Here is a 27741-nt window from a genome sequence, read left to right as displayed (position 1 = left end):
AGAAAATTGTTGTTTCGATTTCAAAATGAAAGTAGCCACACCCCCATTTCTCTTATCTATTCATAAGTATCCAACCAACCTTTAATTTTAATCTCTTCAGTTTTCTGAGTGAGAAGCAGGTTTAATTTCTTGTTTGTGTGAGGCAAGAGAGGATTCTTAGAGAGTGAGTGAGTACTGATAGATAATGTCTATATGTGCATGATATTTGCTTTAAAATACTATTTTAAAAGGTGGCCTTTTTATGCACTAATGCACCTCCGTTGGAGGTGCACAAAAAAAAAAAAACGCACCGTTTTTAATGCACCTCTATTGGCGGTGATGGTTAATTAATGAAAATTTTTACTGCTTACGTCCATGAGGTTTAAATAGTTTTAGATTGTTGTAGTTTAGCACGCTGCTTAGTGATTACCGATGTAAGTTTATATATGATAAGAAAGTAAAGAATCATCACAATATGAAGAATAGTAAGGGAGCTGAAATCAAATTGGATGATGTTCGCATGGGTGTACGATCCGATAGTGATGTCGTTTCTTCTTCTCTTTACTAGCCTATCCTGCTTCTTTGGTTTGTGATTGTATTTTTGACAGGGGATATTTTTTTTTCTGTAAATCTTCTGCCTGTTTGTTCTTGGTTATTTATAATTTAGCTCATGATATCTTTAGGTTATGATTTTGATTTACATTTGTACTATTTTTGTTAGTGTTAGATTGCTTGTTTTTTTGTTTCAGCGGTCTCTCATATAACCTCAATTGTGTTGGAAGAGACCTAAAGCAACAAACAAACAAAAATCAAATTGGAAAGTACTTTATGTGAAAAAGACCTTGGTGTATATGTGGACTCCAAATTGAATTTTAGCCAGCACTGTGAAAAGACTGTTAACAAAGCAAATAGCATCCTGGGATTGTCAGAAGATCTTTCGACTATATAGACAAACCCATATTAACCACTCTTTTTTAAAGTCTAATACGATCACACTTGGAATATGGAAACTGTGTATGGTCCCCCATCAATAAATTAGATGCTTTACTAATTGAAAATGTCCAACGTCGAGCCACCAAACTTGTTCCCGAAATTTCAAACCTCAGCTACGATGATAGACTCAGAGCATTAGACCTCCCTAGCCTCATGTACAGAAGACTCAGAGGAGATCTAATTGAAACTTATAAATTGACCAACAGTCTCTACAAAGTAAACGTAGAAGATTACCTCACATTTAACAAGGACAAAAGAACAAGAGGCCACTGTTATAAATTTGCCAAACAAAATTGCCGTTTAAACATTCGAAAAAATTTCTTTAGTCATCGAATTGTTGAGACATGGAATAACCTGCCTGAAAAAATAGTTACAGCGCCAAGCATAAACAGCTTTAAAAGCCAAATTGACAGTTTCCTGCAGGATCTAAAATACAGCATCGATTTCCCATTGAAGCCAGCCTTTCGACCTCCACAAGTTGGTGGAGACCGATCCAAAGACCATCAACGGGCCACCGGCCCTCTACGATGAACTCATACTCATACTCATACTCAATAATTTAAAAAATGAAAGGTAAAAAGAGACATGGCACACAAATACTGATCTCAAATAAATAAAGAATTTAGAAAATTAAAATCGAAGTTTTTTTTAAACATGATAAAAAGTTTTTGAAAAACAAAAAAGAAGACAAAAACAAAAACTAAAATGATGTCTTTCTCAATAATGTAAACTTAAAAAAAAAATGTTTACAATGGGAATCGAACTCAGTACTTTAAAGGTTAAAGTCTGACAGCTTGTCCACTGCGCTACGGAACCACCTAACTGTTCATCACATTTAATAAGGTCTTTCTAAAACATTATTTTACCTTCAATGCAACTTCTATTTTCTGGTTCTATATTTCGATTTTTTAGTTTATTATTATTTTTGTATAAATTTATTAACAAAGACATCCTACAGATGTCACAATATAACTTTTGCCATGTCCAAATAAAGAAACACAATATCGCTGATGAAATTGGGTGGAATGCGCATGCGTGACAGAGGTGCATAAAAATGATCTGTTAAGATACACCGTCAACGGAGGTGCATAAAAACACTACCCACCCCATTTAATTCCCCTCTTAATACGTAAGATTTAAATAAACCGATAGATGGTACTTATCAGTATCTGCCTAAAAATGAATACCACCAAATCAGTATCCACAAACTTCCACTTGAATAATCGAGAGGCGACAAAAGAATTGAAGACATTGGACAGACAATTAAATTATCGCAAACACATTGAGGAAACTGCAAATAAAATCGCGAAAAGAAACAGCCTGGTGAGAAAACTCGCAAGTACCACCTGGGAAGCCTCACCACAGGTACTGAGAACATCTGCTTCTATAAATGTAAGACAGACAATAGCAATGCTTGCTGCCCTTTGGGAATGACACTAGTCTAATAGATCTAGCTACCCAATCACTCCTGGGTGGACAGAAAAAAAATTTCCTCTTTATTCAGGATCAATTCCATTTCCTTCATGTGTGAAATGACTGCTTTACCAACGAGCCAAGAGGAATCCCAATCACACTTTTGGCATGTCCAATTTCAATTGAGTATTATAATGATCATCGTCACTCATTCAATGTTGTTTGACTCTAATCGGCATCTGCATTTGATCTAAAATCGTCCTGTCTTTGGTTTGTGAATTGACAAAAGGGTTGTGTGACACAATTAGTACATATGCGTTATTTGCTAATGCATTGTACTGGCTCGTTCAGTTACGGGTATGTATGATCATCTGGAGTCTGCTAGACAAGAATACGGTAAACTTTCAATTGTGGATAGAGATATATTATTCCAGTTGGATTCTCATTGGGAGATAAAAAGAGAGACAGTCAATAGAGCTGGTTGTAAAATTGTTGCTTTCTGGCTTAAACTGTAGATGGTCTTGTACAATTGGTCCTTTGACACAATAAAAATTCCTTGGTTACCTGATTGTTGATAAGATCACATTGGAAAGACAATAAGTCTCGATTTCTCTTCATATTTCTTTTTCATGCATTTTCATTTATCCAGAGGCATGTTTGTCTGTCTGATGGAGATATAGTACCTACCTACCATATCATATACAGTCCACTCCGGATAATCGCAACACCTTGGGATTAGCGAAAATGTTGTGATTAACCGAAGTTGAGTTCATGTTTCACTAATGCAACATTTTACACAAATATGGTAAACTCCAACCCATTGTTGTAAACATTGTTCTGAGTCCACCACAGACTGAGCAGTTTGATTGGAATAAAAAGTATATGGCAGCCCTGTAAAGATTTTGACAAGCAAAAGCAGCTTTGAGGCAAGCCGACGTCTTATTCAGATTAGATTCACTTTCACTTTTTGTTCTCAACATTTGTAAGAGTCAAAGAGATTAGCTGTGATGAGAGACAATAAGCTCTCACCTATTGGTTACAATGCACAGTTATCAATAATCCCAAAACAAAGGATATCATCACTCAGTCTCTCCTTACAACTGTCATTGTCTACCTATTGCCTAAACCATGCCCAGCCCCCTCGCCTTATATCTAATGGTCACAGGTGACACACAATCCCGTACTGCAAAGCCCTGCCCCCTTTTGTCTCTAATAGAGTGGTGACGTACTACTGTAGCATTAAACCCTACCCGCTCTCGGATCTTCAACATGTCATGATTTCACCCATGATGAAATCTAATCATGAGATTTTGTTTGATTCCTTGAAATTGCCTCCTTTTGAGGTCGAAAATTTGTTGCGATTAACCGAAGTGTGTTGCAATTAACCAGTGACTTTCATATAGAATTAATTCTGTTTCTTGGGAAATGTTGCGATGAACTGAAAGTTGCAATTAACCGAGTTGTGATTATGCGGAGTGGACTGTATTTATATTTGGTAAATTCAGTTTTTTGTATCACTAAGGCTCTGAAACCACCGGATTTTGCATGGTATTTACATGAAGATGGTTTGTGTGTATTATGAGATTGAATAGACACCGTGATGATTTTATCGAAAAATCAAATTTGTTTTGTCAAATCCCATCGAAAATGGACGCTATCTTTTTTAGCACGAGAGTTGTGTGTCAACCTTCCGGTTAATGAGTATTGACTATGAGGTGGAAGTACCTGCATTGAATCGATGCCAATTAGTGGGATCTCTCATATATAAACCATTTCCACTCTTAACATTGGGAAAGAATTCTACAATAAGTGAGCAAAATATACATATAAGATATTAAATGCAGAAAATATCTCTCCATGCCCAAATGAAAAGTTTGAAGTCGAAAAATGTGTGAAGTAAGTGCTCTACCAACAAACAAATATATATATATATATATATATATATATATATATATATATATATATATATATATATATATATATATATAATTATTTTAATCACATTGTATTGTACTCCTTATGTTTGTTCCGTGACACAGTGAGTTCATGATAATATTTGATAACTTCCATTATCTCAAACACCTGAGATGAGAGTCTGTCAAGCTTTACTGTTGACCCGTGAGTTAGCTGATGGGGTCATTTTTAATTTGTCCAGTCGCAACAAGAGTCCTGGTGATGGCTTCCAGAAAGCCTCTAATCAGAATTAGGAAAAGAGCCTATAAAATTCAAAGCATATTACATGTTCTAATTTGGATTTTAAAAAATGAAGACTACATTGCTAATATGTTTGACTATTTTATGAATATGATGGTGCCAGAGTTCCAAACATTGATGCAGCATGGACATTTTTTTCTTTTCTTTTATTTTTTTGACATTAATAAAGCTTATGTTCTTTATTGTGTAGTACCTTGCTATTATGTGATTGTAATATTATTTGTTGTTGTTGTTAGTATTGTTATTGTTGTTATTATTATTATTATTATTATTATTATTATTATTATTATTATTATTATTATTATTATCATTATTATTATTATTATTATTATTATTATTATTGTTATTATTATTATTATTATTATTATTATTATTATTATTATTATTATTATTATTATTATTATTATTATTATTATTATTGCCATTATAGCATTTACTCTGAGCGGTGCATAGTTGAGTTCCTTGGAAAAGGCTATTTACTCGCAATGTCTCACTGTACTCGGATGTAATTGAGTGCTTGGCTGTTAATAGGGTATTTTCATAGGAAAAAAAATGTAATATGGTCTTACAGGTATCATGTCTTTTCTTATATGTCAAGTGGGGCCCCCTTGAAAAGTGCTTTAAGCAGGTTTAGTGGATATTGACTTACTTGACTTGACTTAGATGCCTTTCGCGTCTGTCTCGACCGAAAGATCGGGTTGCCTTGGCTGTTTCCAGTATTTCCTGTGTGAGGTGTCTCCAATATTGCCGGTCCTTGCTAGGGTTCTCAGATTTTCAAGGTCCCCTGCCGTTATGAGACTAATGCTTTGTCCAAGTGTTGTGAGGTTTTTGTTTAGGATCACAGGGAGTGTTGTGATCGGTCTTCCTCTGAAAAGGTTCCCGTGTTTTTGGAAGTATCCCGACATGGCTTGGTTAGCTGGTATGTTTTTGTCCCTGCGTAGTATGTGACCGAAAAGTTGCCATCGTTTTTGTAAAATGTCAAGGGAGATTGGTCTTTCTTTTGTGATCTTATAGAGTGATTCATTTGAGATCTTTTTTGGGTATTTGATGTCCAGTACCCTTCTTAGCTGTGTGCGATGGAAGGCATCCAGATGTTCTTCTTTGGATTTTGTCAACGCCCAAGTGCCGCAGTTATACAGAAGTACCGGTTTTACAAGAGCACGGTACAGTTTCAGTTTGGTTTTTCTCTTTAGTGGATATTGCGCTATATAAATGCTCAAGGTGGGGGGAGGGGGTAAATAAAAAAAAGAATGCTGATATCAAGGAATGTGCAACACAAAATTAAGTACCATAGAATTTAAATATCCACTTTGCCAATAGGATAACATGCCTTTTAAAAATCTTAATAAAGCAATATCAGAAACCAAGCTTGTTATGTGTTTTTTCCAATATTCCTCAAATTTTTATTGTCATTTTTTCTTATTCCTTCTAAACGTATTCCATTTATAGAATATTCTGCCTGAAGATTTTTAGTTATTGTTTGATGTTGAGAACTATGAAAAGTGCTCTTAGGACTTTCACTATAAGGAACGCTTAGCCCATGGGCTCCTCTTGGAGCAAATGACATCAACAGCTTTTCTCTGTTCAACTTCTACCTTGGGGCATCCTCTCTAGTTGGCTCCAGGTTGTCCCATCTTCCATGAAGCCTCCAAAGTTGAACGCCCCGATTTGTTTCTTGGCCATCCCCTTCTTCTCTTTCCTTGTGGGTTTAAGTCAAAGCCTGTTTGTTTATATTATTTGTTGACTTGCTAAGGATTTGACCAACCCAGAATTTTTTTTTATAAATGCACATCGACAGCACTGCCTTTATTAAAAAGAAAAAAAAAACAACACAGAATGTGCAATGTTAACAGAAGGGCACATTATACTGTGCTCTTAAACAAAACAAAAAAAACGACAGAGCAATTACTCAGTTTGACTGAGCCTGTTAGTTAATATGAAGACTAGAGTGATTGTCTTGTAGGTACCTCTTTCAGTCAGTCATCATGGAGATCTACAAATTTTATCAATATAAGCGAAATTTAAAGATTAATTATTTTGTTCAAAATATTTAACTACAATGAATTGTAAAAACATTTTAAAGCAAACTTATTTTTATTATAGCTAATTAGCATCAAACTTTATCATGAAATTCTCTTCTTCAGAATCTGATTTTAAAATGGCAGAAGATAACACACGTACTGAATTGTATCCTGAGATTGAACCATATGCCATTGGGACTTTGCAGGTGTCAAAAATCCACACTCTGTATTATGAGCAGTGTGGAAACAAGGAAGGAAATCCAGTTTTATTCTTGTGAGTTAAGACTTGTTATTGTAATAAGCAAATGCAATAGCTAGAGTAAAACATAAACTGTAGAAGTCTTTTAAATTCAATGCGTTCATAACTAAAATTAACAATACATGCTGAACCATACACATACTGCTCAACAGTCATTTAAGCAAAATTACAAAAGACACGTCCTCTTCCTGCCCCTTATGTCAACACCCCAATGAAACAGTAACACACCACTTTCTTGTAGAGCACCCGCTTTACACGCAAAAGGACCAAGGTCGATCCCAGATGCGGTCAAGATTTTTTTCTGATCCCCCCTGTCTACCCAGCAGTGAATGGGTAGCTGGGTCTGTTAGATCTGGTGAAAAGTACTTTGCAATAGACTGGCATCCTATCCAAAGGATAGCAATTAAGTGGTATTGTCCGTTTCACGCTATTGAAACAGATAAACTCCGGCTTCATGGGCAGCGGCGTGGCATGCTTACAGTATAAAGTGGTGCCAGACGAAAATGGCTTACACATGCTACATGTGTAAATATAAAAGAAAGAAAAAAAAACTTACATACTTGTAAAGTAAATTTGCATGGTGATGTTTCTATTCCTGCAAATCTTTTCAATAGTTTGTTTATATAAATCACGAACGAATATATTGATTGGAGTTTGGACACTGAGGGAAATGGCTAAAGGGACACATGCAGACATTGAATGTCAATCGAACAAAGGGTAATTTCAAAACTTACAAAGTGTAAGAATGTAAACAGCCCATGGCCTATTAAAAGAGTACTGTAGTTACGTCATGAAACAGCCCCATTCCACTTCGGAAATCAAACATGACACCATACAAGATCTCTCTCTCTCTCTCTCTCTCTCTCTCTCTCTCTCTCTCTCTCTCTCTCTCTCTCTCTCTCTCTCTCTCTCTCTATCTATCTATCTATCTACCTATCTGTGTGTGTGTGTGTGTGTGTGTGTGTATGTGAGATGAAGGCGCACACACACACACATACAAAGTCAAACACGCATATTCACCCGAAGATCATGCATTTAGCATATAGCATCACTATCAAGAAATGTTTGACTTAACTCGTTCACATTCCTTCATATCAATTTTTGCAGCAATAATAATAATAATAATAATGATGATGATGATGATGATGATGATGATAATAATGATTAGAATGATAATAATGATAATAATAATAATAATAATAATAATAATAATAATAATAATAATAATAATAATAAATTAATATATACAATAATCACGACACAGAGAGAGAAACAAATGAACTTGTTAATAATCGTGATTTCGATAATAATAAAGATGGTCGAAGTTACCATACTATGACTAGGACGTAAATGACCAACATTAGCTATTTTTCCCCAGTCCAACAGAGTTGGAGCAAAAATTTCTCGGCACCTGAGGCGGGTTTTTTCTCGTATGTGAAGATGGTAAAAATTCGAGCCAGGTATTCAATGTGGCAACATTATAGTACATTATAGTAATAGCCTTAAATGGTGCCAGCAAAGATCCGCTCCTTGGAATCGTTTGAGTGGGGAAATCCAGTCACTCGCTCAGCCATAGTACACAGTCGCTGGCGACAGTCATCAACGGACTGTGTGAATCGGGAGAAAAGCGTGGGTAGAAGGCGTTGTGACAGAAAGGGAGTCTGTTTCGCACTGTTGATAAAAGGCGATATATACCATTTCTCAGTTTTATATATTTTTAAAAATGCTGTTATCCATTTTTAAAACATGGATGTGGTGCCAGGCACCATTTGAACCAATAGAGCCACGCCCCTGTCATGGGCCTAATGGCTTTGAAGGACCACTTGCTGGAATGTCAACCTCTTGAAGACCTGAGATGTACATTCCTCCCACCAAGTCCATGCATCAGTAACACACTGTATAGTTACCTGGAACAACTACAAAACACATCTAACTTCTATGTCATGGCACAAGACCGAAGGGCTAGAGCTCAGCTGGCTGTTGGTTCGGTTAAGTAAGTAACAAGACAGCAGCATTTTTAAAACTTCAAATGTTCAATGTATGTGTTGTTTGATGCAAGCGAGGGTTCACAGAGTAAAACACGTACCCTTCTGAAGAATGTAGGTATTAAAATTGTCCCAACTATCAGGAGCCTCTGTGGTGTAATGGTAGCATGTCTGATGGTAATCACAAGGTCTGAGGTTCGATCCCCAATCGAGGTAGACTGATTTTTTGGGATGGTTTTTTTCTTGTATTTGTATTTTTCTTTCTTGCTTTGTCTGGCACCTTTCATACACATTTGTTCAGACCTTGAATGGTATAACTTTTGAAGCAAGTAATGCATGTTCTCTTAATCGTTTTAAAACTCATAGATCCAATGTTAAAGAATTTAAGATTTGTTTTTTTACTGAGGGTGTAATGAATATTGTACAATTCATTTAACTATGGAATGTATGTATTGAATGGTGACTGTTTTTAATTATTCTTATCAAAGGCACTTATATAATTTACTCCTATTATCCTTTAATCCATGATATGATAAATGAGGATTTCCTCTCTGTCCACTGCACTGTAAAACATTGAAAAACCATCATGTATTATATCGGCTGGTCACAAAAATGGCAAGACAGCGCCTTTTACTGAGAAGATCCTAAAGGAAAGAATTCAAGAATGTTGAGAGAAGATCACAGATAATGAGATTAAAAAATTGATTTCTATTAGGAAGAAAAGATTGAGCAAGGTCATCCAGTAAAACAGTAAATTGACTGACCATTTAGAACACGAAATTATGTATGTGGGATTTACACAAATCATTTTGTATTTTAATATTTGAAATTTTGTTAATGTTTTACTAGAACTTTGCTCTCTTTTTCAGTTAAATGTAATGATTTCTTAAATATTGCTTGAAAACAGATGTATGTGTGTACAATTTTATGAATAGTGGTTGAACGGTTTAGAAGATACAATCATTTGAAAAATGTCTCCTATTTTTTGTGACCACCTGGTAAACAAACATTAAAATCTTTTAAAGTTAATAAAGTTGAGTTGGTATTGCAATGAGGGAGTAGAGTGTACTGTTTTAGTGTACCTGTGTAAAAATTTTTTTTGTTATTTTACTGCCAACAGACATGGAGGACCAGGGGGTGGTACTAATGCGAATGACCGAAGATTTTTTGATCCAGACTGCTATCGAGCTGTGTTATTCCATCAGAGAGGAAGTGGAGAGTCCACTCCATCGGCTGAGTTGCAGGTAGGTTCTCATTCATGTAGTTGTAATATGAAACATAACATAATATAAGATCAGACATACCAAAAATGTAGCTAAAAAACAAGTATAATTTTAGGATAGGATTTTCTCAATTCTGTTCACATTCACAGAAATTGTGGAATATCTGATAATAAAAACAAAAAAGATTCAGACACCTTATGAGTTATGTGTTCTACTTTTTCTTTCTCCCTCTGCTACCCCTCTGTCTTGCTCTCTCTCTCTCTCTCTCTCTCTCTCTCTCTCTCTCTCTCTCTCTCTCTCTCTCTCTCTCTCTCTCTCTCTCTCTCTCTCTCTCTCTCTCTCTCTCTCTCTCTCACACACACACACACACACACACACACACACACACAATATATATATATCTATCTTACTCGTTTTCTCTAATTTAAGATAAACAATGAAATTTGTTTACCATGGAATGTTGCAAAGGATAGCTACTCAGTGAATCAGTCAAATGTCAAGGTGGTAAACCCTGGTCACTTTTTTCCTGTCTTATCAGCCTCTACAAAGCTACAGCAGAGTAGAATGATAATATTTATAATGCATGATATACTTTTCTCTCCTGCTTTCTTACACTTTTGTTTATCTTTTATAAATATCACGTCTGTGGGTCTTTATGTTGTGAAATTAAGTCATCGTTCGATCAGGGATTTATGTGTAAATATTCACCCTCTTGTTCATTGATATTTGGAGACTTTTCATCTAATTATTGTTACTCTTTTAAATGCCTTAGAAATCTACTCACTAGGTTTTATAGACAAACATCTGTATCCCTTGAAAACTGTGTCAAATTTGTTATGCCAATGCCATTAGTTTTATTGAAGTCCCAAACATATCGGTACATGTAGGTTTTTTACTGCTTAGGGAAGGTAGAAAAGGAAAGGAAACAAATTTTCTGTATATAAGATTTTGATGTGCTTGAGGGTGGTGTTTATAATAGTTGAAAAAGATGGAAGATTGCTTCCAAACTAGAGTCTCAAATCGAAGGATATTTTTAGAAACCTTTTCGATGTCTCTTTGTTAAATTAAGGAAAACACAACCTGGGATTCTGTGGAAGATATAGAGAAGCTCCGAATTCATCTTGGTATTGACAAGTGGGTTGTATTTGGAGGAAGCTGGGGTTCAACTCTTGCACTAACATATGCACAGGCTCATCCTACCAGAGTGAAGGCTTTGATTTTGCGTGGAATTTTCACTCTTCGAAGGCAAGTAAAAATTTCATTGTTGGATCAAAATAAAGAATACATGCAAGTTTGTATAAGTAAGCACCATTGAACTTTTGAAACTGAAGCCAAACAAAAAATTATTGTCACTTGACTTCAACAAATCCTGATGCATCCATCATAATCTCTGCCAATGATGCTTCAAGTTGAGAGAGAATAAATTAGTTGTCACAGAGCCATCAGGCCTATGGGCCCACATTTATTCTGGTTTCTGAAACAGCAAATAGTAACAGTTGCTTGTTACGATCTAAATGGGCTTTTGTCTATGGCAAAGTACTTTCCATTATGCTGCATATTAGACCCTGCCATCTAATCTCTACTGGATTGACAGGAAGGCCATAGAAAATTCAGACATGAATTGAGGTTGAGCCGTGAATTGAGTAAGAGCAAAGTCCGAGTTGGGGGCTCTACCAATTGAACAACAGAGCCTCAAATGAATAATGAATAATGGCGTTGAAGTATTTTATTTCATATTTTCCTTTTAGGTCGGAGATAGAATGGCTTTATGAGGGTAAGGGAGCTAATATGATATATCCAGACCACTGGGAACCTTATGTCAACTTTATTCCAGAGGTAATTTGAGCTTTATATTTAATATTAGGCCTACTATTATTGTTCATTCTTCTGTTATAATATTTATTTTGTCATTTTTGAAAATGGAAAGAGAGATTGGCATGAGGATGCAACTTTTGCCTTTTCACACTTATTATAACACAGTCATTGTATGAACTAAAATAGGACAATTCATTAAATATCCATTTTACTGAGTGAGTGTGTATCTAATTTCTGTAACAGAAACAACAACAACAACAAACCATGATAGTATGTAGTATGTGCGGCTATGTGGTCCAGTGGTATGACACTCGCTTTCGGATCGGAAGGTCCTGGAATCGAGCCTCGCTCGTCGCATAGTTGAGTCCTTGGAGAAGGCTCTTTACTCACATTCTCTCACCGTACTCAGGTGTAAAATGAGTACCTGGCCGTTAACAGCGTTGTCTCTGTCCCAAAAATTTGTAATATCCCCTGTCAGGCGTCATGTCTCGTCCTACATGTTATGTGTTGCTGTTGGCCAGGGACCCCTTGTAAAGTGCTTTGAGCACGTTTAGTGGATATTGCGCTATATAAAAGCTCAAGTTTTTTGGGTTTTTTTTGTTGTTTTTTTAAGTTGAATGTGCATGTTGTAGTCCTTTAATTGTAACTTTACTATAAATCGTGTTTTTATAATGTAGCAATGACTATCCCGCACAAATCTTTGGGCCTCTTTTTCGTTCACGAAGTGCCCGAATTCGCGTCAAAATATGGGACGAAGCCGTTTCGTATATGCTATGTAAAAAGATTGATTACGACGCTGTTTATCGATGAATATGACTGAAAGTTGGCACACAGTTAGAAAAAAGGTCATTTTAGATTATGTCAAGCGACAAAACTCGCGCGATTACCAGAAGACCGTTAAAAATAGATTTTTATTCTTTGGAGTAAAATATTTCTAAAACTACCGGGCGTGGAGGTTTTGTCGCTGACAAGGTAATACATGAACATTTCTTCTTTTTGGTTGTAAAATTTCATATGAATATGACGAGTACTTTTCCCGTATTTTACAAAACACCATCCTAATTTGCTCTTCAAGTTTCAATCTTTTAATCTATTTATTACGCAAGATACAACCAAAGGTCGAAAAAAAATGCCGAAAAAGCGTCCCATATTTTCGCATTTTTTTTCCTCTTTGCGGGTCATCCAAATAAATGACACCTTTGAAACTGCATAACTTGTTTATTTATGAATGGATTTTCAAAATTCAAAAACATTTTTACTCAGTGGAGATAGGGCTTTGATTTTAGACAAAAATTTTCCTCAAAAAGAGAAAAAAACATTTTTCATAGTCATTGCTATATAATGCATTTTGTTGTATTGTCACTACATTGCAAGTATGCAATGCAAACAGAATTGGCAAGAATGACATGAGTTGTTCTTAAAACGTGTTCTTTTGAATAATCATTATCACCACTACTACAACCATCACTACCACATCATCACCACTACTACTACGACAACCACCACCACTACATCAGCATCACTACCACTATCACTACAATCACCACCACATCATAACTACCAATACTACTACAACCACCACTCATGTATCATCATCACGACCAGAACTACCACCATTCAGTTTTTAGAATTTACTTCATTTGAAATAAAGGGACTTTGGGATGTATTTGGCATTCAGATCTTGTATAGTTCGAATTAGTTATCTATTTAGAACTATACGACATGTAAACACAATGCTATATACCATACTAATACCCTTTTCTTGTTTGAGAAATTTCTCTTTCGGCATTGAAACTCATCCAAGTGGTGTCTGAAATTCATTTGAGACAAATTTTAAGCTGGCTTATCTGCATTATTCAAGGGCAGGTATTAGTAATTTAAAGATATCTTTAATCAATTATAATTTGAAATGTAAATTAGCAACATCAGCAACTGGCAGCCAAAGTATAAGATGTCTGATTGGTTAATGATGCCTGTTGATTAAAACTTATTGATTTTAAATTATACACCCTCTTACAGGTTGAAAGAAAATCAATGATTGATGCTTACTACCGTCGTTTGACCTCAGAGGATGAGAACGTGAGAGTGGAGGCTGCAAAGAGATGGAGCACTTGGGAAATGGCAACCTCTCTGTTGATTCCAAATGACGAAAGGATTAATAAAGCGGAAAATGATACAAAATGGGCCCTGCAATTTGCTCGGATTGAATGGTGAGTTATATAGGTAACTATTGTTATCCTAATGAACAGAAGAAAGTGCAAGTTTGTGTGTGTGTGTGTATGAGTGTGTGTTTGTGTGCGCATGTGTTTGTCGACTACAGTGAAAATCAGACTACTATCTACTATGAAAATTAGCCAGTTCATTAACATTTTTATCCTTCTGATGCAAGGTGTCGAGATTTTTGCAATTTAGATCGATTCTACAATGGTCATATAAAGATTTTTAATCAATTTTATTTGATCCCTAAGATGTATGACGCCAATATGCAGATTCTCAACAAGCATCACTGATCAAAATACACATATACATACATCCTTCAAAGGTTAAAGCACAACAGTGAACATAGTGTAGAACTATAACTAGAACTAGAACTATAAGTAGGTTTAGTGGACATTACACTATATTACATTGATACATTGAAATTTAACACGGATTACAAATTTACCAAGAGCTCTGCTCACTATGTCCACTATCTCCTTTTTTCAAATATTGTATAGAAGGAACAGAGCCAACTTCACTCACACTTTGTTTTTGATTTTGGACCACAAGTTGAGGGGATTATTTCTCACTAAAATATATAAATCAAACTATAAACGTTTAAGGCCACACATAGTTTTGTGTATTGGGAAGTTTCATCTATTGGGTTGATGTGAGTATTCTATTCTCTTTCATTTAATTCATGTATATGCAGCATTCTGCATCTTTCCTCCCTCCCTCCCCCCTCCCCCCCCCCCCCTCTCCTCTCTCCTCCCTCTCTCTCTCTCTCTCTCTCTCTCTCTCTCTCTCTCTCTCTCTCTCTCTCACATACACACAACAACAACAACAACACACACGCACACACACAACAACAACACAGATTATGTGAATGCCTATAGTAGAAAGAAGGAGAGGGAGAAAGGAGGGAGAGGGTGAGGTGGGAAAAACTATAGAATGCTAGCCAGTACATGTTTGACCAATCAAAATGCAGGATTAATGACTCTCCCCCAAGCTCGCTTGGACAAACATTGCTGGTTGCTTATGAATGAAAAAATGTATGAAGTTGATGTTAATTTGCTCTTTGATGTTTTGTTTTTTTTTCTGGGTTCTTCTTTTCATTTTTATACTGCCAGGTGGGTGATTATTTCTCACTAGATTCTCTCTTAGACAATAAACGTTAAATTTTACACATAGTTTTGTGTGTTGCTTGACTGGTCATTTGGGAGGTTCGGCTGTTGGTCCGATTGATCAAGCGTGAACTATTTATATATTTATTTACATGTATGTTTCTTTAAGGGGTTTATACAGATTCAGTGTATAGATTGCAGAGATAACATACACGCCAATGATTACTTTTACATTGAAGATGTAGCGGGTTTGCTAGTAATATATTTAATAATATGAATATATTATAAATATAATTTAAAAGGAATATTGAAATTTTACAAAATTGTGTGTGATTTTGCTTGAAATATTCCATGGACCTAAAGCCTTTATAATCATCTGTTCAAAGGATGATTTGATTTTCACATACTGAGTTTTTTTTTTTTTTTGTTCCCAATTTCCTCTCTCTTTCTTTCTCTTTTCTCTCTCTCTCTCTCTCTCTTTCTTTCTTTCTCTCTCTCTTTCTTTTTCTTCCCCCCCCACCTCTCTCTCTCTCTCTCTCTCTATCCTCTTCTACCTTGACCAAGGATAATTTTATTTTCACTCACTCACTCATTCCCAAAACCAGATAGTCGTTGGGGGACTTTCGGGATGCAGCCTCCACAACACGGTGCCACACATCTCGGTCATTAGCTTTCTCTGTCAGCTCATACAGCATCAATTCTGTTTGTTCCTTGATGTTATCCAGCCATGTTTTCATGTTTTCCTTTGCCTTCCTCTTCTTTTTTGACTGTCCATCACCATGCCTTGCATGACTGTATGTCTGACCAGATGTCCAAACCATGCAAGTTTCTATCTTTTAACCATTGCAAGAAATGGTTCCTGTTTTCCTGCCAGCTCTTCCTTATCTTCAAAAACCTCCTTATTAGTTTATGTTCCAGACTCGTAAGATTTTACTGTAACTCTTGCTCTCGAACACATTTTACTATTTATTTCTGTGAACACCGTTATTATCAAGTGTAACCCTCTGCCTCAAACTGGTATTTTGAGATGTGCACAAAATGTTCCAAAAAGTGACTTTACATTTAAAATGATCAGAAAGGTGAAATTCTGGTTGTACAATATATTTTAAGAAATGATATTATTTCTCCTCAATAAAACAAATCTTATGCACGTCTAATATTTTAAAAATTATAATTCAAATTTTTTTTTCATCTTAATTAATCGCCTCAATAATAGCGTTTTGAAGTGATAGATCACATAGTATTGCAGACCTGCCTACTTCGTAGTAGATAAATAATAAATCAACAGTTTTCTCTCACATTGAATAATTAACGCGTCAAAATCCATAAAATTATGTAGTTTGGCATCTACTTTCATTTTCAATAAGTTTTAAGGACATAGAGATGCTCGTGAAGTTCTGAAAATGGAGCCAAAATTTTGTAATTCTACACGAATTTTTCGTAATATTAGGCAGGTCTGATATTGAATCGATTGTCTAATGATGCCTGCAATAAGACCAAGTCTGAGTGTGTTTGTATCTTTTAATTTAATTAAATCGATTAAAAAAAAATATCCATTAAGATATGCCTGCATGATTTAATATGAATATTTTTTCCCCCAGTCATTATTTTGTAAATGGAGGATTTTTCTCTTCTACTTCCCAACTCTTGGATAATGTGGATAAGATACGTCATATCCCAGCATCCATTGTTCAAGGTCGGTATGATGTTGTGTGTCCCATGGAAACTGCTTGGCAACTACACAAGGTACTATCATACACTAGCTCAATCCTAAGAAAATCTGACTGTCTGACTGACCTGGATTTGACTCATTTTATATCTGCCCCACCCTCAAATCACATCTATCTTTGTCTGATTCAGGTGGTTGATTATGCTCCCACTTACAATATGCTGAATTAAAGCTTGTGGTGTTTAAATAATTTTGTAATGGAAAATACGCAATTTCACAGGAGACCAAATAAAAAGTGCATCTATCTTCTCTAAGACTAAATGTAAATATATATATATATATATATATATATATATATATATATATATATATATATATATATATATATATATATATATATAATATATATATATATATATATATATATATATATATATATATATATATATATACTGTGATTTGAAATTCTCTATCTTTTTTATAAGCAGGAACTGACTATGTAATATCTTGTGCGACTATGTGGTCTTGTGCTATGATACTCGCATTCAAACCAGAAGGTCCATGGTTCGAGTCCCACTCTGAGCAATGCATAGTTTTTGGAAAAGGCTCTTTACTAACATATTTTCACCGTACTCAGGTGTCAAATGAGTACCTGGCCATTAACAGCGGAAAAATTGTAATATTGCCTAACAACCGTCATTTCTCCTTTCCGTTAGTTAGTGACCCCTTGTATAGCACTATAAGTAGGTTTAGTGGACATTACACTATATTAATGTTTAAGTTTTTTGTTGTTTTTTTTTTTTTTTGGGGGGGGGGGGGGTGGTGTTCTATGACAAAGACATAAGTATCTCAATCCAACAAATTAGATGACATGGGATTATGATTGCACTGCAGATTCGGGTCTTTCACAGCAATGAAGCTCAATCGCTGTGATTTCAGAGTAACGATTTATTATGATTGTTTCAAAGGATTAAAGCTTTGTGTTGCATTCTACTTCAAAACAACTCACATATCGTCAAGACGGCTGTTTCTACGCATAATGCATGTCATCAGTTGGAGATACTCATTTACTTAATATGCTCTGAATAGTTAATTCAATTTATAGAACACTGTCTGAACTACAGGACATCCATCATTAATTAGATATGATTATGATTATCCTCACCTCATTTGGCTTGGTTATTTCCTCCTACAACGTTGTTTCATCCACCTGTTGGTATTTTGAGATGGATTCTTCAGGGAGGTATTCTGTAGTGTCCGGGAGGAATGCTGTTGTGTTCAGTTGGTGCTAAATTGCTGTTGCCCAATGTAGGTTTGTTGCGCATGTATGTGTGTATGTTTGTCTGCGCATGTGTGAATGTGTGTGTATGTGTGAGTGGTGTGGTGTTGATGGGGGGGGGGGGGGGGGGGGGGGCGCGTCTGAGGTTATGGATGTTTCATTGGGTTGTGTATTGTGTAATGGACAGTAAGAATTTTCGTCTGTGCAAACATGTGTTGAAAAGTTCCCTCTTTCTATTTAGTGTGGCCTGTTGGGGTTTTTTTTTTTTTACTATGTGAAATATCTCTAGACATATGTTGCATTCTTTTGTGCTTACTGAATAACTTTTTTTTTGTTTGAGAAGATGTCCCATGTGATATTGTATCGGATGCTTGAGTCCTTTAATTTCCAGATATGTTTGCTCAATGTAGTTGTCATGGTCTCAAGTGAGTAAAGAGCTACTCGACTATGCATAAAGATATATGTAGAATGAGGCCCCAGAATTTACTAGTTACTATAAATGAAAAACAATTAACGATTTGTTTACAATGAAATAAAAATAATGATGAAATTTAATTAAAAGAGATAAACAGTGATCGTGGCAGTTACAAATAGAGATATGAATATCTTACGTAACTTATGATAATATGTCAGGTTCGTAAGTTTACGTTTCCAGGCAGTTGATGGGCTTGGATGATCTATTCCTCTGATAACAGGATTGGACTCGTAAAATTCCACTTCCAGGCAATTGGTAAGAGGTTATAGTGTAGTACAGCGGGCTTGGGTTTGATCCTTGAAGATTATACAATCAAAGTTAAAAGCTCCGGCGTCTTAATGGTGTAGATATAATATCTACAAAGTCCCAAAAGATAAAAATCTTCCAGTATATATATAGGAATAGAGTGACTGGCCGTCCGGCATAGATTGTGGAGAGAAAGTGAGTGTAGAGTGTTAGACCTATCAGCTTTTATAATAAGTGGCTACGTGACAGAATGTAGAACGAAAAGTATTCACTAATTAGAAATTAATTCGAGGGAAGGCTATAAAAGGAAAGACGATCTAATATTAGAAGGTAAAGTTTATCTAAGCCTACCGAAATATAACTGGAGTGAGATGAATTCAGTTCTTAATAAAATAAAATTTAATAAGATAATTGTGAACAATCTTTACTGTGACACCCCCACCCACGTTTAAAATATACTCTTTAACCATTATGGGAAAGATAGATTTTACAAACGGAAGTAAATTTACTATCATGATACTCTAGCATTAATCCATTGTTATGATTCGTGCTACAATTAAATTATTTATTAACTAGACATGGAAATGTTTATATTAACGTAGGTATATGAATGGGCGACAATAACAATGAAAGATTGTGATTACAAATCATTGTGATGAACGACATGATGGCAATGTGATTACAAATCATTGTGATAAACAATAGTGATGGTAATGAAGCATGATTTAAGTCGATGATATGAAGGTAATTTTCTGAATGAAATGAATGAAAATGTAAATGGAATATTGACATTTCAATTATTAATCATAAATGAGTGAAAATTCATAACAATAATAGATAAAGAGAAGATTTCCCAAATCATGAATGGGTATGGTATATATATCCAAACAATACTCAATGTTACATTAAGTTGGGTCATCATGTTTACAAATAAAATTATCGAAATTGTGCGTTCTGATTTGGCATAGTTTGCGAGGTAACTAACAGTATGCATGGGAGGTTAAGTTATACCCTTCTCATGTGTTTATACTAATCGAGAAAGTAGGTCGGCGTGAATATTTTCACAGCCTGGTATGTGAGAGATACTGAAAGTGTAATTTTGCAAAAATAGACTCCACCTTAGTACTCTACTATTATTCATTTTGTTATTTCTTATGTACGTGAGTGGTTTATGGTCCGTTTCGACCACAAACTCTTTTAGCAGTAGATATCTGCTGAATGTCTTTAAAGCAAAGACGATGGCTAGTCCTTCACGCTCTATTACAGAGTATCGTGATTCTCTGTCCAATAATTTTCTGCTTGCATATAAGCAAGGCATTAGAGTTCCCTCATGCTCCTGTAATAGTACACCTGCGATGCCCTTATCAGACGCGTCAGTTCTTACAACAAATTCTTTTGATATGTCGGGTAATTTAAGAATTGGTTCTGAACAGAGTAATGCCTTTAATTGGTTAAAGCTATTCTGACACACTTCTGTCCAAACAATTTTGTTCGGTGACCCATTCTTTGTCAGATTTGTTAGCGGTGTCGCGATGTGCGCGAAGTTGTAAATGTATTTCCTGTAAAAATTTAGGAGCCCAAGTACTTTGCGTACTTCTTTTTTTGTCTTAGGTGGTTGCAATTGTGCGATTTTTGTTTGTTTTTCTGTCTCGGGTGTCTGTGTCCCATGACCAACGGTATGATTAATCCTGCATTTGAAGCTTCGATATTAGTAAACATAGGTTGCGACACTGTGTCTCTATCAAAATACTTTTTTAGCATATTTGCATGGAATGTCTTTGTTGTGTTGTAAATTTTAATCTCGTAATTAACATTAGATTTTACTGCTGTTATTTTGAATGGTCCTTTCCATGTAGCTAAAAGTTTACTCGAGTCATCGGGTAAGAGTATTAGTACTTTGTCACCAATCTCAAATTTTCTTGATTTGCTTTTGCGATCAGAGTATTCCTTGTATTTCTCTGCTTTTTTGGTGACGGATTCCTGTGCTAGCTTACACGTGTCCTCTATTCTGTCTTTCAGGTTTCTTACATATTCGTAAGCAAACATAATTTCGTTATTGTCCTCCTCATTCCCTTTACAAATGTCGGCTACTATATTGATCGGGCCGCGAGGTGATCGTCCATACATCAACTCAAATGGGGAGTAGCCTGTAGATTCTTGGGGTATTTCTCTATATGCAAATAGGATTGCTGGTAAGTATCTGTCCCAATCATCTGGTTTTTCTGCTGACACTTTTCTTAACATATTCTTTAGAGTGCCATTAAATCTTTCACAAAGACCATTTGCTTGGGGGTGGTAGGGAGTTGTGAATGAGTGTTGGATTCCCATGAGTTTCATGGTTTCATGCATCATATGTGATGTAAATTGGGGTCCATTGTCCGACAGTATCTCATTTGGTATGCCTATTCTGGTAAAAATTGTCATCAATGCTTCAGCTATGTGATCCGATGTAGTTGATTTCAATGCTATCGCTTCTGGCCACCTGGTTGCGTAATCGACTAGTGTTAGTATGTGTGTATGGTTTCTATCTGATTTTGTTAAAGGGCCTATAATGTCAATTGCAACTTTTTGAAAAACTTTTTCAATAACTGGGGTTGTCTCTAATGGCAATCTCGGTATTCTGCCTTTTGCGACTCTTCTTTGGCATGTGTCACACGATTTCACATATTCTCGGACGTCTTTAGTAATTCCAGGCCATGTGAAATTCTCGGATATTCTCTTCAATGTGGAAGAGCTCCCAAGATGTCCAGAAGTTATTGAATCGTGCGCTATTCCAAGGATTTTGTTTCTGTAAATACTCGGCGTGACCAGTTGTTTAGCTATTTTGTTTCTTTTCCTATGTAACCTGAACAGAATATCTTTTTCAATGATGTATTCAACTTTTGATTTCGTCCCTTTGTTTGCGATATTGAAATATGATGTTAAAGTCGGGTCCTTTTTCTGTTCTTCAATGAATGTGTTCCTGTCAAATTGTTGTGGTTCTAGAGAAATAGTCATTGGCTTCTCTGTTGTCTTAGTCATCTTTCTTGTTTCTGCTAGACAAGCTGTTTCTTGGGTTAATGACCATTCTTTTACATCTGTTGGGTTGTCTTTAAGACCTTTTATATTGCCAACAATAACATCAGCGACGGGGTTGGGAAGTATACAGCATTCCACTATTCCTGTATAGTATGGGGTTTCTATGTACACGTTAGCTGTTTCAAAGGTTTCGACTGTGCCACTGAATGTGATGCATTGTACCGTTTTTCCAGTTTTGTCTTCGTCATTGATCAAAGATGCTTTTATTCCTACTGTACTGCATCCTGTGTCTCTCAATATTTTGCAATCAGTTCCATTAGCTTTGCCTTCACAAAAAATAGCGATCCTGATTTGTGAGTTTGTGTTAAAAGTGACATACCTTTCACGCAATACACATTTATATTTTCTCCTGACATTATTCGTGTCTGATTATTTACACTGGTTTGGAGTGATGCATTTGCAGTTTCTTTCGGATATCCCACGATTTTGTAAACTTTGTCTGCTGTGTGGCCTTTCATTCCACAATATTGACATTTAATTATAGGTTTGTTGGTTTTCTTATACTCAGTATTATTGTCAGTGCTATTTCTTGTTTTGTTTTGATAGGGTCGGCTATGGTCTCTATTGAACTGTTTGTTCCATGGTTTGTTACTATGATCATCTTGTTTCACTTGCGTGTTCCGAGTGATTGATCGGCTCGTTCTATTTGAGTACTGAACTTTAGGTGTACCTGGACTCTGAGCAGCGGCAGCGTAGTATGGTTCCTTCAATGTTCTGCTAAGGGGTGTCAATGGATGTGCGCTGTTAAAGTTTTCTGCGTAGATTTTTAATTTGTCCAAGTTTTCTGGCTTTCTCTCTTTAAAGAATGCGACTAAATCTGGGTTGCAAGCTTGATAGATTCGATTCTTCAGCGTGAGATAGTAAAGGCCTGCAAAGTCGTCTTGTTTTACGTTTGCCAACTCAAGCCACCGATTTAGAAATTGAGTAATTCGGTTCACGAATGTATTAAAGTCTTCTCCACTTTCCGGTTTTGCAGTGTGAAACCTTTCCTGGTAACCATCTTCCGTTAATCTAAATCTTTTTAGTAGAGCGTCTTTAATTTTTCCATAGTCATCTGCATCTTCAGTTGTTAAGGTATAGAAAACTTTTAGCGGTTCTCCAGATAAGCAGTTAATCAAGGCTGTGGCCCATTTGCTTTCTGGCCAACGATAACCTTTAGCCTGAACTTCGAATCGGTGTAAGAAGGATTCTAGACAGTCTGAGCGTTCATCGTATGTTGGCATGCGTGGAAGTTTCACGAAAAATTCATCACTATTATTATGTTTTCTTTCATGACCGGTTTTTGTTTTTTCAATTTCCAGCATCATTTGGGTCCTTTTGGTTTCTTCTTCTGCTAAAGCTATTTGTCTTTTTAGTTCCCTTTCTTGGACTCTTTCTTCTCGTTCTTCTCTACGTATTCTTTCTTCGTGTTCTTTTTCTTCTCTACGAATTCTTTCTTCGTGTTCTTTTTCTTCTCTACGAATTCTTTCTTCGTGTTCTTTTTCTTCTCTACGAATTCTTTCTTCATTTTCTTCTCTACGAATTCTTTCTTCGTGTTCTTTTTCTTCTTTACGAATTCTTTCTTCATTTTCTTCTCTACGAATTCTTTCTTCATGTTCTTTTTCTTCTTTTACTTTCTCTTCGCACCATGAAAATATTCTTTCCTGGGGTATTTCTAAGTCCTTTGCGAGACTTAAGTATCTTTTATATGCTTCCATGTTGCAATAAATTAGTTACGATGTTTTATATATATTATATTGACAGGATACTGTTACTGACTGTTTTATTTATTTACACTTACTGGAATGAACTGTTCTATTTTTAGAAATCTCTCTCTCTTATTTCAACTTATTATGTATGTTGAATTTGATGCCTTTTATCGTTATATCTTATAAAGCAATGTGTCAATACAATGCGGAGTTATTATGACTTGTGTCAATAACAATGTGTCAATCGCGTGTACTCTAAACTATGTTACTACGAAAAATGTATCACCAATGTGTGTGACTCGTCGTTAGTTTGTGTACAATTATTCGCAATGACGCTAATATACTAGAGTGTGATAACAATAATAGGATGCCAAAATAATCCCAAGTTATCTATCACTAAATATAACACGACGGCTAGTAGACTCCTTTTATTATTATTTAGTTTTTAAAGACTCACTTTTCAGAACATAATATATAAGTGGTTTTCGGTAACAGTAATATGCCAAAAATGCATTTAAAACAAATCACTATGCAAAACAAATCACGATGTCTATAGTTACTATGTGATGCCCAACTCATGTAAAAGAGAATAATGAAGGATATATTTACCAACTCAGTTCGTGGCTGGGACCTCTCTCTTGTTCAATGGTTGTTCAACAATTGTAATTAGGCATTGAAGAGTGTTTAACAGTGATGTCTGAAATACAAAACAATAAAATATCGTAAGATTTACAATAGTTCCAAAATGTGTTCACAACACTGAGTGATTGGATGATAGGTGAATGAATCGTTATGGAATGTAAACATATTGAAAACAATTCATGAATGAGGAAAACAACAAAATGAAATGAGTGATATAATAACAAAGTGGACAAGGAATGAATGAATGAATGAAAAACTGAGTGAATAGATGAATGAATGAATGGATAATGTATGAATGAAAGAATGAAGGGAGGAATAAATGTATGAATGATTGGATAAATGAGTGAATAAACGAATGAATGGATGAATGAATGAATGAATGAATAAATGAATGAACAATGAATGAATGAATAATTTATAAATGAATAAATGAATGACGGAATGAATCAATAAAATGCTATTCAATTTGAATGAAAGAATGAATGGATAAATTGCTATTCCATTTAAATGAAGAAATGAAAAAGAAAAAAAAAATAAACCTGTAAATAGGGAGTTCAATTAAAATATGATCAAGTGGGGCAATTAAGAGTTTTACAATTTAAACTTTAAGGTTAGATGAAATAGATATAAGTAACTAAATAAATTCAATTCTTTATATGTGTCCCCTCCAAAATGTCATGGTCTCAAGTGAGTAAAGAGCTACTCGACTATGCATAAAGATATATGTAGAATGAGGCCCCAGAATTTACTAGTTACTATAAATGAAAAACAATTAACGATTTGTTTACAATGAAATAAAAATAATGATGAAATTTAATTAAAAGAGATAAACAGTGATCGTGGCAGTTACAAATAGAGATATGAATATCTTACGTAACTTATGATAATATGTCAGGTTCGTAAGTTTACGTTTCCAGGCAGTTGATGGGCTTGGATGATCTATTCCTCTGATAACAGGATTGGACTCGTAAAATTCCACTTCCAGGCAATTGGTAAGAGGTTATAGTGTAGTACAGCGGGCTTGGGTTTGATCCTTGAAGATTATACAATCAAAGTTAAAAGCTCCGGCGTCTTAATGGTGTAGATATAATATCTACAAAGTCCCAAAAGATAAAAATCTTCCAGTATATATATAGGAATAGAGTGACTGGCCGTCGGCATAGATTGTGGAGAGAAAGTGAGTGTAGAGTGTTAGACCTATCAGCTTTTATAATAAGTGGCTACGTGACAGAATGTAGAACGAAAAGTATTCACTAATTAGAAATTAATTCGAGGGAAGGCTATAAAAGGAAAGACGATCTAATATTAGAAGGTAAAGTTTATCTAAGCCTACCGAAATATAACTGGAGTGAGATGAATTCAGTTCTTAATAAAATAAAATTTAATAAGATAATTGTGAACAATCTTTACTGTGACAGTAGTTATGGTCTTTTTTTGGTTATGTTTGACGGTTAAGGTGTGTTGATTGCACCGTGTTTTGAAGTGGCCTTCTGCAAGACTGATGTAGTTTTCCTGTCTGTCTGTGTTGGTGTGGGTTACGGTTTCTTTGTCAAGGCATTTGCCTTGGAGGGGGAAGAAGTCTTTGGTGAAACCAGTCAATGTATATTTATTTCCCTCAACTATATATATATATCTACCAACCATTTTCAAAACCCAACAACGTCAAATTGTACGTCCATAGACATAGCAACCACCCACCATCTATAATAAAAAACATCCCAGAGAGCATTAACAAACAATTATCTAACAATTCTTCAAACAACTACATATTCAACGAAGCAATCCCACCATACACAGATGCACTATAAAAAAGTGGCTATGACTATAAACTAAAATATGAAGGAGAGATCGTAACCGCTCCACAAAAAGATGTCAAAGGAAACATAGCATGGGTCAACCCACCCTACAGCAAGAACGTGACAACCTCTATCGGTTACAAATTCTTTAATCTACTACAAAAATGCTTTCCTCCAGGTCACGTCCTACACCCCATCATGAAAACACAAAAAAAAACCACCAAAACAAAAACACCATCAAAATAGGATAGGTACACCTTCATCCCAAACATACAAAACATTATTTCATCCAACAGCAAACGAAAACTATCACAGCCAGCTCAACCCAATGTCAACCTAGAGAAAAAATGCAAAAGCAGGACCCAGACAACATGCCCACTAAACGGCAACTGCCTGACTCAAAACATAATTTATCAAGAAACATACATTGGCCTCACTGAGTGTTCATTCAAAACCAGATATAACCTGCATAAATCTTCCTTTAAAAACATACACAAACGATAAACCTCAAAGAAAAAAATGTACAACACAGTATTGCATGCAAAATCATCTCCAGAGCACAGCCTCTCTTTTAAGATTTGCAACCTCTGCTTGGAAGAAAAATTCTTCATCATCACAAAACCAAAGATTGCAACACTCAACAGAAGAAACGAACTAACATCTTCATGTAGACATAAAAACAAACACCTTCTATGTAATTATGAACCACCATAACCACAAATCCGAAGTAGTACGAACACCACAATCTACTTTCACTTCCTAATGAGAGTGAATGCTCAAAACAATATTGTAGAAGTTGATCATACTTATACTTGAAATATTTTATAAATAGCTCCTTTTATCAAAAATTTGAGCACTATTATTTCATGTTTTTGTTTGTTTTTATTTTATAATTTATATACATATGCATTTCATCATTTAAATGTTTTTGTTTATTTCTCATCATTTTTTTCCTTCATGTGTTGCCAGTCTCCTTTGGAATCCTAAGGGCCATCACCATTTTAAAATTATTTTTTGGGCATTGATTTGATATATGTGGGTCACATTCACCCTTATTTTTATTTTCATTTAGAAATTAATATATCATTTTACATATGTTTGCATTTATTTCACAGAGGTGGCCAGAGGCAGAGTTTGTAATTGCCCCAACATCAGGACACAATTCCAGGGAACCTGACACTAAAGCACAGCTTGTAAAATTTTGCGAGAAATATAAACATCTGTAAAAATCACCATTATTATTCTACTAGTTATATGTACCATCAATAGGTTTAACGTTTATTCCTATAATCTGGATTATAGTAATGAGGCTGTTACTATAAGATGTTCCAACATGATTTGATTTATCTTACACGACTTAACTACAGCCTTATATATTAGTCTGATGACATAAGAATGATCATACTCTCTCTCTCTCTCTCTCTTTCTTTCTTTCTTTCTTTCTTTCTTTCTTCCTTCCTTTCTCTCTTTCACTCTCTTCACCTCTCTGTGTCCCAATTGATCTCCATCTCACCTTTGTTTTTAAATGGACTGTTTCGACATTCCAGAGTTACTCTTACATCCTCTATTTTTGGCCATTCTTTATAAAGACCAATGTTGTTGGAATGTCACGGTCATGGCTATTGTTTATATATATATATATA

At 35.3% G+C, this 27741-nt stretch overlaps 1 protein-coding gene across 4 annotated transcripts; it reads left to right on the top strand.

Annotated features, from left to right (window-relative positions):
* Positions 1 to 7: 7 nt before the first annotated feature.
* Positions 8 to 27741, top strand: LOC144965220 (uncharacterized). 4 transcript variants are annotated; one of them, XM_078900321.1, is made up of 9 exons: positions 27 to 167; positions 729 to 1545; positions 6744 to 6894; positions 9985 to 10108; positions 11157 to 11332; positions 11836 to 11923; positions 13922 to 14112; positions 16827 to 16971; positions 27214 to 27741. In XM_078900321.1, exons 2-9 carry the CDS (start codon positions 1539 to 1541, stop codon positions 27322 to 27324), a joined length of 993 nt encoding a protein of 330 aa, XP_078756447.1. In that variant the 5' UTR covers positions 27 to 167; positions 729 to 1538; the 3' UTR covers positions 27325 to 27741. The 4 variants fall into 4 exon arrangements, with proteins under 4 accessions (XP_078756449.1, XP_078756448.1, XP_078756447.1 ...); XM_078900323.1 differs by lacking the exon at positions 729 to 1545 and having other exon boundaries at positions 8 to 163; XM_078900322.1 differs by lacking the exon at positions 729 to 1545 and having other exon boundaries at positions 16 to 167.

This window comes from Berghia stephanieae, chromosome 2 (assembly GCF_034508935.2).
Source record: "Berghia stephanieae isolate SIO BIC M18660-M18661 chromosome 2, UCSD_Bste_1.3, whole genome shotgun sequence".
NCBI lineage: Eukaryota > Metazoa > Mollusca > Gastropoda > Nudibranchia > Aeolidiidae > Berghia > Berghia stephanieae.
This window is presented reverse-complemented; position numbering and strand designations above follow the sequence as displayed.